Here is a 17,485-nt window from a genome sequence, read left to right as displayed (position 1 = left end):
ATTTACTTCTTGCTGAAATCTGAACTTGGTGTTTCCAATATTTTGTCCACATCACACTCCAGGGATTTTGGGTTATTGTAAGAAATTGTGACATTTACAGAAACCTTCCGAATATATTACATTTTAGAAATTATGTTATTATAGAATATATGTTCTACTTTCCTATTCTAATACCTTCACAAAGGGTCCTATATTATATTATATTGACAGGGAAAGAAGTGCAACACCTCTGACTGCCTTCAGTGATGTGTGTTTCACTTACCCCAAAATAAGAAGTACAATTATTTCCGACTTATTTCTGGAAGGTACCACATTTGTTTGTTTAGTAATTACTTCCTATATAAAAATTAAATTAAACACAGCGAAAGGAGTGGAGACTAAAAAATTGTTAAAAAAAAATTCACATTCACCCGCTGACTTTTATTACAACCTCAGAAGTTGACTTTGAATTAGAAGATGTCATATGTGTCATTGAATTAAAATGTTATATGGGTAATACTAAGAAACCTAATAATGAACTACAGGAAAAGAAGCTACAGAGACCAAAGAAAGACTAAAGAGACCAACAGTTTCATATTTTTCCAATGAAATATGCAAATAAGTATGTAGGTATACATTGTTAAGAAGATGCATATTATTCTGTGCATGTGTATTGTATTTCATTTCCTATATATTTGCAAATATAGGAATACATAGTGTGCATTCCACTGATGTATGAATGAGTGACCCATTGTAAGCAGTGTATCTAACAGTGTAAGTCGGCACAATGAATGAGGTGTGTGGGCTGATAACACTACATAGAGTTCATTAGAAGTCACTTTGGAGAACACACACACACTGACTGAAACTTCTCAGCCCAGGCAAACCAGAGCCCAACCTGGCAACACAGGGCACAAGGCCAGAGGAGGAAGGGATAGACCCAGGACGGAATGCCAGTCCATCACAAGGCACCCCAAGCGGGACTTGAACCCCAGACCCACCGGAGGGCAGGCACAGGCCAAACCCGCTGCACCACTGTGCCCCTATGCTTTGGAGAACAGCACTTGCTAAATAAATAAATGTAAGCGTAAATGTAAATATGTAAAAACATTTCATGTTCTTTGTGTTCATATTAAAATTAACTCCCAGGTTAAATGTACAACAATTAACATTTAAATGTATAACATTTCACATTATATCGAACAGTGATTGAGAGTCACTCACCCTGTCCTGTACGGCTCAGTGCTGGAGTAGCTCTGTGTGTGTGTGTGTGTGTGTGTGTGTGTGTGTGTGTGTGAGAACCGTCAGCACGTGGCCCTTATTTAACCAAGACACAGTAGAGGGGAAGCCCTTTGGCACGGGGGACGAGGACCACCTCAAATGTTCCGGGGAGACCCTCCTACGCACTAAACATACTGAAAGGATTAAAAACACACACACAGACAAGCACATGCAGAAAGACGCACGAGCGGGGCTCGCCTACGCACTGCCGAAGGAAACAGCCTGCCAGTAAAAAGAGGCCTTTACAGTAATGATGGGGACCCCATGCACACACACACACACGCACACACACACACACGCACACACACACACACACACACACACACACACACACACGCGCGCACACACGCGCACGCACACACACACGCACACACACACGCACACACACACACACACACACACACACACCACCACACCCTTCTTTCCGACATTCTCGGCACACGGCGTCAGTGCCGTTTCAAAGGAAAGACACACTGCTGCTGCGTCAGGCCTGGCAGGGGTTCGAGCGGGAAAGAGGAACCAGTTGCAGTGCTTTCGGTATGACGTGCAAGGAGCACACACACTCTACTGATGTGTGTGTGTGTTTCACTCCTGCACCCCTTTACAGCACATAAACACACTTGTTTTCTGATGATCATCCTTGGTATCTTTTTCGTTTCTCCCGCCTGACTCGGCCCGCTCACCTGTGTGAGGAAACTGAATCCAGGGGTGATTCTGCATGGGATCTTGACCCCCCCACACATTCATACGCGACCCAACACGAACCTTCAGCTCACCACGAGAACAAGACCATATCAGTGTGCTGAGGCTTAGACTGTTTGGGTCTTACTGTCAATCCGTGTGTGTGTGTGTGTTTGTGTGTGTGTGTGTGTGTGTGTGTGTGTGTGCTTTTGGGACAGTGACCTTCATGGTCTGAAATCCGGGGGGGGTGGGGTAAATATAATGGCAGAGGTAATTCCCAGGAGCCCTTGTTATTCAAGTCTGTAGTGACAGGTGTGTGTGTTTGTGTGTGTGTCAAAATGTTGTTTGAGACACTGCTGGTGGGCTGGGGGGTGTTGGGGGTTACGGTAAAGGGCTTTTACACTGATCGAGGTAACAAACGGGGGTGTGTTTAAATGCTCCTCATCATGACGGGGAATAAAGGGTTTAATTGGGCCACCCACACACACACACACACACACACACACACACACACACACACACTTGAAGAAGAAGACAGAACTTCCTGTGAAGGTATCTCAGATGTCGCGCCAACAGCGACTCAGCTGGTTTCCATTCTGCTGCTGCCGTATTTTGTGCTGCTCCTCTGCATTCGCTGCACTAGTTTCATCTCGATAACTCGCTGCCACTTTCACTTTCTTTTCTGAAAGGAGTACAGGCCTTCACTTGCCCTTTCACCTGTTCACGTGGACACACACACACACACACACACACACACACACACACACACACACACACACACACACACCATTGACCTTTTTCAGTAAATAAACGCGCAGCACATTTCCCGAGCAAATAAAGTACTTATCAAAACTTGAAAGAGACTTACATTCATTTATGACTATTTAAATTAATACACAAATATTCTACATATGTGTGAACTGGTGGCAAAATCGTTGATGAGCTTCCAGCCCACACAATATGTGACATCATGAAAAAATGCAACATTGTCTCTCGTACAGTACATTGTGTGCAGTGGCTTCTAGCCACGCATTGTGAGTTTTCTTTGATTAAAGTGTCGTAAAGTTGTATCACACTATATATCTCATTTATATGTACATTATGTATTTATATTTCTAGTCGTACATATGCATACTTAGAATTATAAATATGCACGTATAGCCTACATATATCTATACCACGTACATTTACATTTACATTTATTCATTTAGCAGACGCTTTTGTCCAAAGCGACGTATATCTCAGCAAAAGTACAATTTATGCATTACATTAAAAGAAAGAGACACAGCTGCAGACATGTGACTCAAGCAAACCTAGTTTGTTCCCTCCCACTTGCTGCACCGAGGTTCATCGTTCGAGTAGGTGCATAAAACACAGGATAGACAAATCCTGATATCCTCTCACCAATTTTGTTTTTTTTTTTTAAATATTGTAAGATACACAAACAAGCAAATACAATGCTGGAGTAGTGGCTGAATAAAAGCTTTATCTGGTGCAGAGAAATGCGTAGAGGAGATACGTGGGAGTACTTTGGCAAATCAATCACAACTCGTGCAGCAGCATTCTGTAGAAGCTACAGAGGTTTGATGGCATTTGCAGGAAGGCCACACAGGAGAGAGTTACACTAGTCCAGACGGGAAGTCACCATGACCTGGACAAGTGGTTGGGCAGAGTCAATAGTGAGGTAGGGACGGATCCTATGAATATTATGCAAGATGTATCTGGAAGACCGGGTTGTAGCTTCGATGTGCGGAGAGAAAGACAGACTCGCGTCAATCGTTACTCCCAAACTCTTAGCCAAGGAGGTAGTTGTCTCGTTTGATCGATATATCATGACATAAGGACGGGCCAGCTGGGAGGTGAACAATTTTTTTTTTAGAGAGGTTGAGCTGGAGGTGGTGACCAGACATCCATGAAGAGATGTCTGACAGGTAGGCAGCAATGCGTGCGGAGATGTCTAACGCAGCAGGTGAAAAGGAGAGGAAGAGCTGGGTATCATCAGCATAGCAGTGGTATTTGAATCCATGGGAGGCTTTGACCGGACAGAGGGAGGCAGCGTAGATCGAGAAAAGAAGAGGACCCAATACCGAGTCCTGCAGGACACCGGTTAAGAGAGGCAGAGGAGAAGAACGAGAGCTCTGCCAGACCACTTGATAGGATCTCTCAGATAGGTAGGACTCAAACCATCTTAGTGCCACACCTTTGATCCCAAGCTGGTTAAAAGAGGAGAGTAGAATCCGGTAGTTGACTGTGTCGAATGCTGCAGACAGATCGAGGAGGATAAGGACCGAGGAGAGGGAGGCGGCTCTAGTGGCTTGAAAGCATCAGACACCGCCAGAAGGGCCGTCTCAGTGGAGTGACCAACTTTGAAACCAGACTGATGACTATCGAGGAGATGGTTCCGGGTGAGGAAATCAGACAGTTGATCACAGGCCGCCCGCTCTAGGGTTTTAGACAGGAAGGAGAGGAGAGAGACCGATCTATAATTTTCAACCACGTTGGAGTTCAGGGAGGGTTTTTTTTTAACAGAGGTGAAATTAGAGCGGTTTTGAAGGCAGCTGGGAAACAGCCAGAGGAGAGTGAAGAGTTGATAATCTTAGAGCTGAAGGTGGACAGTTGAGGGGAAATGTTCTGTAGGACTGACGATGGGATCAGGTCAAGTGAGCAGGTGGTGGCTCTGCACAGCATCATGAGGTCAGAGATTTCTGAATTGGAGAGCGGCTTGAATACGGAGAGGATAGCTTCGCAGGCAGGTCTAGCGTGAACCAGGCAAGTTGATGCTGAGACTTGTCAGTGATTGCTTTGACTTAGTCTTGGAAAAACAAAGCAAAGTTGTCAGCAATGAGAGAAGAGGGAGGAAGTGGTGGCGGGGGGCACAGGAGGGATGAGAAGGTCGCAAAGAGCCTGTGTGGTTTTTTTAGTTGCAGACTGTATTTTGTTGTGGAAGAAGGAGGTTTTAGCTGAAGAGACAGCAGATTAAAAAGCAGTTAAGAGTGACTGGTAGGCAACCAGTTGTGGCGAAAGGTGACGGGAGCAGGAAGAGGCGAGGAGTTAGTGGCGAGGCAGGGTTGAAAGGAAATGAAGAAGTGGTCAGAGACATGCAGCGAAGTGACACAGAGGGCAGGACAGCCACAGCTGCAGAAAAATACAAAGTCAAGACAGTTGCCTGCTTTGTGAGTAGCAGGGGATTGGGACAGGGAGAGATAAAGGACAACAGAAGGCCGCTTGCATGAATGTCATCAACATGCAGGTTGAAGTCACCCTGGAGAATCAACGGAGTGTTGTCCCCTGGCAGAGAGCTCAACAAGATGTCGAGGTCATCAAAGAAGCAGCCGAGAGGGCCAGGAGAGCAATGAAGACAACCACAACAAGAGTGATTGGGGCAGTGTTAGAAACAGCATGCCATTCAAATGAGGACAGACCATGCAAATGAAGAGGAAAAATAGAGTATTCCTCCTGGGGAGAGGTGAGCAGGCCTGTGCCTCCACTTCTGCTGGAGAAACGAGGGGTGTGAGAGAAGGAATAGTTCGTGGAGAGTGCTGCAGGTGTGGCTGAGTTGTCTGGGGTGATCCAGGTTTCGGTTAGGGCCAGGAGGTTCAGTTAGAGATGGGAGGCATAGGCTGGTATGAAGTCAGCCTTTCTCACAGCGGACTAGCAGTTCCAGAGTCCCAGGGAGAAAGTAAAGCAAGATGGAAGGTTTTACAGGTGAGGATAGACCAGTTTACTGTAGCAGCAAGAGCGCCCAGGTCTCCAGTGGTGGCAAAGTTGCACGGCTCGCTTACTGTAGAAGACTTTGATGGTCGACATGTCGGGCGCATGATCCCTTGCGGACGAATGTGCCGGTGGCCTTCCTCAGTGGACTCCCACAGGTAGACTCCCTTGTCTTTGCACCCTGAGTCTTCGCACCAACAGGCTGCTGCGACCCCTGCCACTACGAATCACCAGCCGCTATTTAAACCGGGCTACCGCCAATCAGTAGAAATTCCTAATCGAAACCGAAACTACTCCAACAATGGCGACCAAAACAAACAACCAAACACATGCGATTAATCGAACCACCAAGTCACACCCGCTCCCCGCTACGGGACACAGAAATGATCCGGAGAACGTTCGCCCAACAAACCACTAAATGCTATTTAACAAACAAATTAATTAAAGTGCACAATTAATAAAGGTACACAAACACACACACACACACACATTGTCAGAACCGCTTGTCCCAGACGGGGTTGCGGGGAACCAGAGCCTACGGGTTGGACCGGGTCCTGCTCTCGGGTGGGTCTGGGGTTCGAGTCCCGCTTGGTACACAAACATTTACATGCAATACAGGAGTAGTGGCTGTATAAAGGGTTATCTGGGCATGATCATAAAGTTATGGTACATGAACATTTACACGTTCTTGAGAGATCTTGGGCAAAGATACGAGTTTTCAGACCCCTCCTAAATGTAGACAGAGCTTCGGGAGCTCTGAGTGAGAGGGGGAGGTCATTCCACCACAACAGAGGCAGAACCAAGAACCTCCGTGCTTTACCTTTTGTGGGCAGAACCAATAAAGCGGGCAGATGTGGAAGAGCAAAGTGGTCCAGTCAGGGTGTAGCGTTTAGTCAAGTCCTGTAAATATGTGGGATCAGTTCTATTGATCACAATAACCAGGGTCTTGAATTTGATCCATGTAGCTGTAGGAAGCCAGTGCAGAGAAATGAGCAGAGAAGATACATGGGAACCGGGCAGGGTGATTATTTATTTATTTATATATTTATTTATCTATCTATTTGTTTGTCAAAAAATAAAATACATATTTTTAAAATATAAAAATTTAAAATATTAAAAGATTTAAATATTTAAAATTATAAAATTTATAAATGTATTTAATTATATATCATATATACGTATATGGACACACACACATATGAATACATAATGTGTACTGATACTCTGTATAATTATGAATAATGTGTATCATTAAATACATGTGCTAATAATGTAACATAACGTTTTAAGGGGCAGCTGCGATTGGATGTGTTACCTTGCAATTAAAAGGCCCAGCAGAGTGCGAGCGAAGCAGCGAAGGGGGAGGGAGCCAGCTATCTGGTGCTTTCCAGCATTTCTTAAACCTGAGTTTGAGGCCCAAAAAGATCTCAGTGATGGAAATCATCTTGCTTCGTTCTAGTTCCCAGCAGAGGGGAATTTTCAGCTTCAAGTCGAGGTCAGTGCTGGAGTTCAGTGGCACTATGGGGATTTTCAAGTACATGCTTGTGCTCTCCATCAATACAGCAGAGTTGCGGAGCAACCAATGACCAATGAGGTGCACTGGCTCAGTCCTGCAGATGGGCTGGACTCTCTGGAGGAATTGGTCCAGAGAAGGAGCCCAAAGAAACTCCAGCCTGGCATGGAGGAGCACCTGCAGCAACACACTGGCCCACCAGACCACCTGTACTTCTCCAAGTCGCAACACCTGGTGTCATTCTTGCTAGCGGTCATTGGGCTCTACAAAGAGCCTGTTCACGGTCATGATGCTACGGAGCCAGCTGTACTGCTGACGCCAGTTCATTGCTTCTTTTTATTTGCACTGTTTCATACTGGTCTCAAAGTCACATTTATTTATTCCGGTGTCAGTGCAGTTTTCTTTGTTGGAAATGAATGAATGAATGAATGAATGAATGAATGAATGAACAAACAAGTAAGAACCTGTGGCACATGTATAACTCTGTGTGTAACCATGGCGCCACCTTGTGCTGTGATAGCAGTTTTACACTGTATTTCTTCTAATATCACAACGATTCATTGGTAATATTAATAGATGACCCACAGCATGTTATCCTGTCACAACATTCATATATTTAGTTTTATGGAGCTGTATTCAGAAGTAAAGTAATAATATTAAACAGAAACAATAAGTAAGCTAATACACAGGAAAGGTGGTGGTGTACTGGTTACAACTACTGCCTTTAGACCCAAAGGTTGTTGGTTTGAATCTTACTTCCAGCTATAATATCCTTGAGTAAAGTACTTACTCTGAAATGCTTCAGCAAATTTACCCAACTGTACAGGTGTGTAAATAACTGTAAACTGCTTTGGAGAAAAGTGTCTAACATGCAAATGTTCTACACCCCATATAAAATATCTCAATAAATAGCAAAATGAGAACATGCGATCTTTATTTACAGACATGTCAAAAAACCCACTGAACTCAGATTATCTCTAAAAAATATATTTTTACCTTCCAGCCTTGCATTACACACATACTAGATTTCACAGCAAAGGTAGAACTTATTATTCAAACTGTTATTTTTCACATAAAACACGTAAAAAAAATGAGAACGTAACTGCGGTGCACCTCAGTATCTAATACAAAGGTCCCTGTGTGGGAACTAGTGCAGTCATGGGCTCATCTCGGCTAATCGCAGTGCGTCTCTGGAGACAACGGGCCTCACACACACACACACACACACACACACACACACACACACACACACACACACACACACACACACACACACACACATCTGTGCTCCGCTGGGGGGCAGCAGTGAGTGGCTACGGGTCTGACTTGGACATGCAAAATGCCGCCAACTTTGACAGCTGCTACCAGACTAGAGGGAAATGGTACTTTGGACCATGGATACAAAAATACATTTTTAATGTCCAGTTATGCAGTTACAGTAAAACGGAAATCCTCACATGCGACACAGACCGACTGGGAACAATCTGGATGATGCCCAATTAATATTGCAGGAGATGCCATGTAAGTTATGGGATCGAATCTCCTTGGTAAAGAGCCTTGTTGTGCAATGACTTGAAGATGAATAAGGATGATCAGTGTACTTTTTGTGAAAGTAGCCCTGACACCATTCAACATGTGTTGGAGTTACGTCCCGCGGTAAAAGCCTTCCGGATTGAACTGAAAGCACAGCTATCATTCAGCTATTAATCTCCTGTGTTCAGGTACAGGGCTTGGTAATTATTTCAATATAGTTATTTTTGTGACAACTTATAAATGTTATGAGAGGAAAATTGTGAGGATAACAAGATCTACAAGCTGTCAACTTGGTACAGCGAACAATAAAGTTAATGCCTCGATATTATATGGTGGTATAATAGAAGAGAGTGATTGTAAATAACTGGTCCTGCACCTAAATGATTCCAAAGTGCATCCATAAAGAAATTACAATAGCATTAATTATGACAGAGGACCAGGCCTCTCTGTCCGCTCACATTTTAGAAGGACACCTCCACCTGGCTGCCGGCCTTATTTCACAGTTCCGAGTAAACGAGCGGTACCCTTCACCAGCATTTACCACAGGGCATTGTAGTGTCTGCGATGCAGTCCAGGATCTGGGACCTGTGGTTTTGGGTTGAAGAGTCGAATAACACTGTTGCATTTAGTCATTCATTCATTCATTCATTCATTCATTCAAAAAAAAGTATATATATATATATATATATATATATATTAAACAGCAATGAGCAACTTACTGCTGAACGACTTTACACTGGTATTTCAGCATCGGGTCCAAAGCCTGCTGGAGGTTCTGTAATGAGCTGTTTCCACAACTTGCCCTTTTTCGAGGGAGACAGACAGAGAGAGAGAAAGAGCTTGTTTTTCATCACACACACACCCTTAACCACACACTTCAGATCACTGTACTCTGTACTCTGTGTGTAGAAGTGAAAGTAAAACAAAATCATGTGAGGCGGCGCATGTTGCCATGGAAACAAAGGCACTGAAACTTCCAGGCATATCAGCAAGACTGACTGTGTCATGAAATAAGATGAACCGATAGCGCTGAGACAGACCCAGCTCTTAGTGCGAGTGTGACCTTGTTCCGAAATTCCACTCATGCCACGGCCCACGGGCCTCGCAAACACACGCTTACGAGTCATTCTTTCTGGCAACCAGGAGCACAGTGAGGCCAGTCATTATGGTGGAGTTGAAGTTCTTCACTTCTACGCTGGCGAATACACTGCAGAGAGAGGAAGAACGATTATCATTTCACTCCCCCACAAGAACATAGATCAAATTCAACAATCTGGACATGATCTACAAGTCAGTGCAAGGATCTGATACCTAGAGGACCTGATCACTTCCTACACTGAGCTCCTCCACCTCTGGATGTTTGATGGTCTCTGTCACGAGGAGTCCAACATCAAAAGACCATCAGTTTTTGCTTTGGACTCTGATGTGGTGAAATGAGCTCACTGTGTCCCTCAGTACTGCTGAATCCCTCCCACACTGAAGAAGGGTCTCAAACCCATCTCTTTGAGAGCCACTTCTCTCCTGATCTCCTGACAGCTTCATCAATGAGTTCAACACCATCTGCTATGATTATCTATGTATTTCCTATTTGAATGTCACTTCTATAGGAGCTTCTGGAGGGATGTGAACCAGCAACATGGTGGTGTGTGTCCAAAGTCCTGTGTGCCTAGAGCTCTTTGCTGCTCGAGTTGGACGGAACATTGGAGAAAAGTGTGTGATAAGTAACTAAATGTCATAATAAATGAAAAATTAAAGAAGTAAACATGAATGTATGGAAAATACACGCGAAAACAGGAACTTGTCTGAATTCAGGGATCCAAGTGCAGCCCTTGCAGCCGAGACCGTGGTTGAGAACGAGCGCCCTGGTGGCCAGCATCTGTGAGTACAGCCCAAGTGCGGACAGCGGCCGGTAAGAGCGCAGGGAACGTTCCAGAACGCTCTTTCAGACACTTCACCTTGTGGGGTCAAACGGGGTGGCGAGAGACCCGTTGAGCATAACCGCGGCGTTTCCGCAGCTGGACGCAGCAAACTGGAAAACAGTTGGACATTTTTTAAAGCACAGTGTCTGTGTTGTCTCTGAGAAAACGCAATAAAGAATAAATGAAATAAACTGTGGAACAAACTGTGAAACTGGGAGCAAATTGCTAAACTTCTTTCCAGTCTCAGCTTCTCAGCTACAAAGGTGGGAAGCACATTCATTCCAGCTCTCGATAAAACACTCAAGTGCTCAGAGCCCCAGAAATAAAAACAAGTGAAAAGAAAACAGAAGTGCGCATCTGGCAAGAGCCTTGCTGTTCCCTCCGAGCGGAACTGATAAATGGGTCTCCATGGCAACGGAACACAAAGCCCCTTTGAGGAGCTCCGCTCCCTTTCAGGCCTGGTGCAGCGAGGGGCTCCTGGTCCGACCGCATCGTTCGCATGCGGCGCTTGGCAACAGACGCATCGATGTGCGACGACGTGGTCCGGTTTCGCTCCGAGGTAGGAAAGAAGGCCCCTCCCGGAACCAGGGTAAACAGCGAGACCAGAGCTCAGCCACAAGGGGGTGTGGTTTATGAGGTCACTTTGGAACGTGCACCGAAGATCCTGCAGCTGTCCGACCTGCCGCTCACCGCTCATGGTTCATTGACACGTCGCAGTTCAAACACAGCAGCCGGTTCACTGGCGCGGCCACAGGACTCGGTGGCGAAATCACACAAGACAACATGAACGTGGAAAACTTTATAGAAAGACAGAAATTAGAATTGTAAAACAGTAATTGAGATAATTGAGTTTATAATGACCGTTTATCCTCCCCCATCAGTGTGGTCATGTGACTGACCACTCATTGCAGTGTCTGTCTTTTTAATGTATGTCCGGGGATGTACACAGAAAAAGTGGCATCAAGTGAAAAACGAATAAATGTGTTTATTATGACTATTATTATTGTTGTCTGTTATTAAACCTACTAGTAAATCACTTCAAATGTTGGAATGAAATTATTTTTTTAAAAATTGTTGTTCGGAGTTGATTTTTTTTTTTTTTTTGATTTTTTTAATATCCTGCAAAATGCATTAAAAAAACAATATTGTGATGCACTGGACTGGACTGTCCGGTCAGTCTGCTCCGCGGTCACCCAGTGTCCAGTCACACGCAGGTGAGCTGTTCCACTAGATTTGCACTAAGGCTTCCTACAGTTGTGAAAAATGTAATATCAGGAAATTTACACAAAAATTATTACAGAAAGAGGAATTTGATTATTAGCGCGTGCACACACACACGCACACACACACATTTTTCAGCAAAAGCTGATGGGGGACAAACTTGCTCAACGGTTACACTCACATAGTTAGTTCAGAAACAGTGAACCGCTGATGAATGCAAACAGTTAGTGGTGAATTCTGCGTAATTCTCCCGTTGGTCCACTAACTATCCTGTATGGACTTTAGTTCTGCAAGGGATGAGAGTAAACCTTCAAAAGGGTCTTCAGTTAAAGCGTCACTGTGCACACTTACCCTGATTTACACCCTCTTGTAAAAATGCACAGAAATGAAATGTAAAGTGGAGCAGTCCAAAAACATGCTGTTCAGGTTCCCCATAGTGTGTGAGTGACAGAGAGAGTGTGTGTGTGTTCCACTGATGTATGGATGAGTGACCCATTGTAAGTAGTGTATCTAGCAGTGTTAGTTACCGTGGTGAATAAGGTGTGTAGGCTGATGGTAACACTACATAGAGTTCATTGAAAGTCGCTTTGGAGAAAAGTGTCTCCTAAATAAATCAATGTAAATGTAACTGTCAAGGGGTGGGATATATTAGGCAGCAAGTGAACAGTCAGTTCTTGAATTTGAGGTGTTAGAAGCAGGAAAAAATAGGCAAACAAGGATCTAAGTGACTAAAAGGCCAAATTGTGAGGGCTAGATGACTTGGTCAAAGCATCTCCAAAACAGCAGGTCTTGTGGGGTGTTCCCAGTATGTAGTGGTTAGTATATTCCAAAAGTGGTCCAAGGAAGGACAACCGGTGAACTGGCGATAGGGTCATGGGCACCTAAGGCTCATTGGCACCTAAGGCTCATTGATTTGTGGGGGGAGCGAAGGCTAACCTGTCTGGTCCGATCCCACAGGTGGGCTACTGTAGCACAAATTGCTGAGAACTTTAATGCTGGCCATGACAGAAAGGTGTCAGAACACACAGCGCATCGGAGCATCCTGCATATGGGGCTGCGTAGCCGCAAACCAGTCAGGGGGCCCATGGTGACCCCTGTCCACCGCCGAAAGCGCCTACAATGGGCACGTGAGCATCAGAACTGGAACATGGAACAATGCAAGAAGGTGGCCTGGTATTCATGGCAACGGTATTCCCTGATGGCAGTGGCCCTGCCACACTGCAAAAGTTGTTCAGGAATGATTTGAGGACCATGACAAAGAGTTTGAGGTGTTGACTTGGCCTCCAAATTCCCCAGGTCTCAATGCGATCGAGTATCTCTGGGATGTGCTGGAAAAACAAGTCCGATCCATAGAGGCCCCAACTCGCAACCTACAGGACTTAAAGGATCTGCTTTTAACATCTTGGGGCAAGATACCACAGGACACCTTCAGGGGTCTTGTGGAGTCCATCTCTCGACAGGTCAGAACTGTTTTGGTGACACGAGGGGGACCTGCACAACATTAGGCAGGTGGTTTCAATGTTTTGGCTGATCAGTGTACAAATAAGGAGAAACACACCTCGGCAGGTGTCACTCAGAGATTTTCTAAAGTCAGATTTATGGCACATTGATGATCCCACTGGAGAATTACTAAATCTATAGGTGTCGCATTTCATTAAATGTTCTATTCAGAAATCTACTGTAGGTAATAGAAAAACAACGGGTGGTAAATCTCTCCTCAAGGTGAGGATTACCATAGTCAGGCTGCTTCTCAGGAGTGCAGCTACTGTGGGGGACTGTGGTTTGCATCATTATTTTGTGGCACGTAAGGTATTTTTTGTCTTTGTTCACTAAAAGTCACACTTTTCCCTTCACTCAGGCTGTTTGTTTAGTTCTGCTGCCGTTACCAGTGTTTTGTGTACTTTTCACAGTAAAACCCGGTCCTTCTGAGGAACTTTGGCAGTTTGGCCATGTGTCTCAGCACCAACCGAAGAGCTGTGTTTCTGAGAGGTGTCACTTGGTCGCCGGTGAAAGAGCTGCATTTCGCAATGTTCCCCTGGGGCGTTTTGGACCTCGCAGGAGCCGTGCTGTATTGTGAACATCTGAACGCACATTACCACGCCAGGGCTCTTTTGTCCACGGTGGTGATTGTCAACATGTAAGAATTTGGCATCCAGCGGTGGTATTTCGGACCCAGACGGAGAGGATACACTTTTGGGAGGGGGACAGCATACTTCACTGGGTCTAACTCCACGTGTGTGTGTAAGCGTACGTGTTCAGCATTCTCATAATAAATAGTGGCAACTTCTAAATGGCAGTCATAAAATGTCAATGTGGTCTACGGTTGGGGTCCAAACCAAAAAGCTGAGCTTGGTCTGCACAAACCCCCTCTGTCCCTCAGAGCTGCTGAATCCCTCCAAGAAGAACAGTCTTAAAACCCACCTTTTTCAGACCAATTTCTTCTCCTGAGCTTCTGACACCTTCATAAGTCCTTCACCACATTCTGCTTTTATCTCTGCTTTTTTTCACAAGACTTTTAAAGTTAGAAACTCAGAAATTAGCCAGGGGAAAAGTGGTGGCATGGAACAAACAAACTGAACTGTGTTTGTTTCTAAGCTCTCTGTGTGTTCCAAGATGGACTTTTGTTTAAGCTCAGTTGAGCATCACGCTGGAGAAAAGCATGACTCAAATGACAAATATAAAGGTTAAAATGGATAGAAAATTCAAGAGAAGCGGGTTTGGTCCAAAATTAATGTAAATACTGGTGGGTGTGGTTTCAGATCCAGTCAGAGATGGTAGGCTTGGTCTCAGAGTGGCCTCGAGTGCAGAGATCACGCGCCACAATGTGGGCCGCTTACCGCCGCAGAGACTCGGCCCCAGAAGGATCGAACCGGGTTCAACTGGCACTGCGTCCATCCAGGACAGCCGGTAGTGAACACTCCTGAGGAGACAGCGAACACACACGCTCAAACACACTCTAGCGCGCCGAGGCTCAGGAGTCATGAGAGGAAGTCATGTGACCCTAGTTTATTCACAGTCATTGATGACACGCACCGTTGCTCCCGTTCCTCCCACACCAGGTGAGACCGTCCATGATGAACCCCAGCAGTGTGTCTTCCACAGTGACCATGCACTTCTTCTCCTGGGTGAACTGGTGAGCCAGGACTTTGGTTTTACTCCAGAAGAGCGTCTGAACAGAAGAGCCAGATGAACACTCTGTCACAGATGTGTGATCCATTTACTTATTTAAAAACTCATGAAAGTGTGTTTGTAACTTGTTCTGCTGAATACTCCAGGGTAAAAGCTTTATGACACAGACATCCCTTGATTTATTGAAAATTTACATTCTGTAAAAATGTCAGATATAGCTATAATAAATAGCAATGCTTTGTAAGACTTCTTGTTTTAATATTTCAGTTAGTTGAAGCTACACTAAAATTTAAACTTTGCATGGACAGCTGGTAGTCTAGTAGTTAGAGCTACAAATTGCCCAGCTGCATAAATGGGTAAATAATTGTAATCACTTTAGAGAAAAGTGTGAGCTCAACGAATAAATGTAAAAGGTCTGACGATATGACTCTAAAATAATAATCATGTATCCATAAAGTGCTATTCAGTGCCAGCTGTTGACTGTTTTGCCCCATAAACAATGACAATGTACATCTCGTCTTGTCACTGAACACAGACAGTGAGACCAGCAAGCATGAGCGGTAAACACTGTGGAAGTGAGTTGAATTAAGGTGGTTCGTTCACACTGCTCTTTTGGTGCTCCGTACGGCACTCTTTACTGTTCTTAGCTTGTTGGGTAAACATTGATTCTGCAATATAAGACAAATATATATAAATGGAAAATAACAAGTGAAAGGCAATTGTAAACCAGTAAAAACAAATGGGAAATTGTGTGCATCTTTGAACATTCATAACACAAGGAGCAGATGTGCAAATGTTGGAACTTGAGTGGAAACAATTCAGATTAAATACTTTGCTTTGGCTTAGAGCAACGTTTTCAGTGTGGGATTCGATCCTGTAGCATTGCGATCCAGTCCAGTCCTAAAGCGAACATCACTTTCGTACCCCCAGCAGTCGACGCTTCACCCTGCTCCTGTGCACGTCACTCTTACCCGGCCACAGCGGCTCTTCTGCTCGATCGTGTAGATAAGCGGGTCGTACGCCTCGACAGGCACTTCGCAGGGGTCCCGGCCCACGAAGGCCCGTGCGAACGCAGCCCACGCGTCCTCACACAACTTCTTGCTGAAAGCGGCACAGGTTGGGGACGAAGGCACAGGATGAGCAGCGGTGCAGTTACGACTCCCTACGCCTCAAAAAGATCAAACTGCCGCCAAAGTTCAACTCGTTTTCCAACAAACCTGTTTCATGCAATCTAACATTACAGTTGTCTCACATTCACCACTTATTACAATTTCAGCAGTGAGGTAAAACAATGTACATGCATAAATCTTAAAAGAATGTGTTCATGCACTCGGTTATTTGTATATGGACACAAATGTATACGAATTTACTTGTACACGTGTGTGCAGAATACCCTGTACACACAGATACAGGCAGAGTCACGGCTGCGGAGATGAGATCGTGTAAACATCAGAAGTTAGACGATGAGGTTCAAAGTGCGCCGGGAGAGGAAGAGCGACCTTTTGTCACGGACACATCTACACGTGAGGTAAAAACAGAGTGTGGGAAGGAAGTGTGGTACCACAGACCAAATCAGAGTGAAAAAGGTATATTTGCGAAGTTCCCTTTTCTGTCAAGTTCACCTGAGTGACACACACCTGTCTCACAGGTAACAAGTTCCACATGTGAAATAAAGCAGAGCCGCACAAACCAGCTTTATTCTCTGTGAAACTCTTTGCTGTTAAACGTGCTGCTATTCTATTCATTGTCCTTCCTATTAACGCCTTTTTTTTATTGTATAATTATAATTATCATTGATTAGTACTACATTTACCTGGTTTCCGGCTCGTTCATCTCCAGGAACGTCCTGCACCTGGACACGACGGTATCCTTCAGGTCCTTACCTGGGCTCGGACCCCCCACGGTGGCGACTAAGAGCACCGCGAGCACCACGGACAGCACGAGCGCGGCGACCCCCGAAACCACGAGCGCCTTACAGCGGCGCTTCCTGCGCGAGACGCGCCCCCCCTCGGCCTCGTGCTGCATCAGGCTCTCGGACGCGATCGATCACGGCTGATCACGGCGGTCCTTATCGATCCACGCGCCCGAAGCACAACTGAGCGCCCGCAGCGCAAACCTTTACTGGGACACTTTCCGCTTGGGACCGGGGAGGGAGTGTAGCGCCCCCTGCCGGCCGAGTTGAAGGCGCAACCGGTTCGGTCCCGGTCGGTCTCGTCTCTGAGTTCCGCGACTTGCTATGAGTCACGTTCGAGAAATTAAATCATCGGCCCTCGTGAAGATGGAAAAACCTGCTTTTGAAACTTGACATGAAATAATCAGTTTGCATCGCGCCTCTGTCACTATCCGTTCATTTAGAAGCGCGTGTAGGTGTTGTTGGGGCCCTTCCCATGAGCCCCTGCGGCAGCGCCTCTTGTGTTTTATCCATGTTTTCTACTCGTCCGGTGCACTCTGTTACCTTGTTCTGTGTAGACAGGGCTGTACTTACTGGGGTGGGTTACCGTCTATGTGTTTTTCAAAT

The 17,485-nt window shown here is 45.3% G+C and overlaps 1 protein-coding gene across 1 annotated transcript; it reads right to left on the bottom strand.

Moving 5' to 3' along the window:
* Nucleotides 1-8,139: 8,139 nt before the first annotated feature.
* LOC108922735 (ADP-ribosyl cyclase/cyclic ADP-ribose hydrolase 1-like) lies at nt 8,140-17,228 on the bottom strand. Its single transcript, XM_018733061.2, has 8 exons — nt 16,781-17,228; nt 15,939-16,068; nt 14,872-15,007; nt 14,676-14,758; nt 10,654-10,727; nt 9,819-9,905; nt 9,418-9,501; nt 8,140-9,283 (listed from the first exon to the last, which is right to left on the bottom strand). Exons 1-8 carry the CDS (start codon nt 16,990-16,992, stop codon nt 9,226-9,228), a joined length of 864 nt encoding a protein of 287 aa, XP_018588577.1. The 5' UTR covers nt 16,993-17,228; the 3' UTR covers nt 8,140-9,225.
* Nucleotides 17,229-17,485: the final 257 nt, after the last annotated feature.

This window comes from Scleropages formosus, chromosome 9, assembly GCF_900964775.1.
Source record: "Scleropages formosus chromosome 9, fSclFor1.1, whole genome shotgun sequence".
NCBI classification, from domain to species: Eukaryota; Metazoa; Chordata; class Actinopteri; order Osteoglossiformes; family Osteoglossidae; genus Scleropages; species Scleropages formosus.
This window is presented reverse-complemented; position numbering and strand designations above follow the sequence as displayed.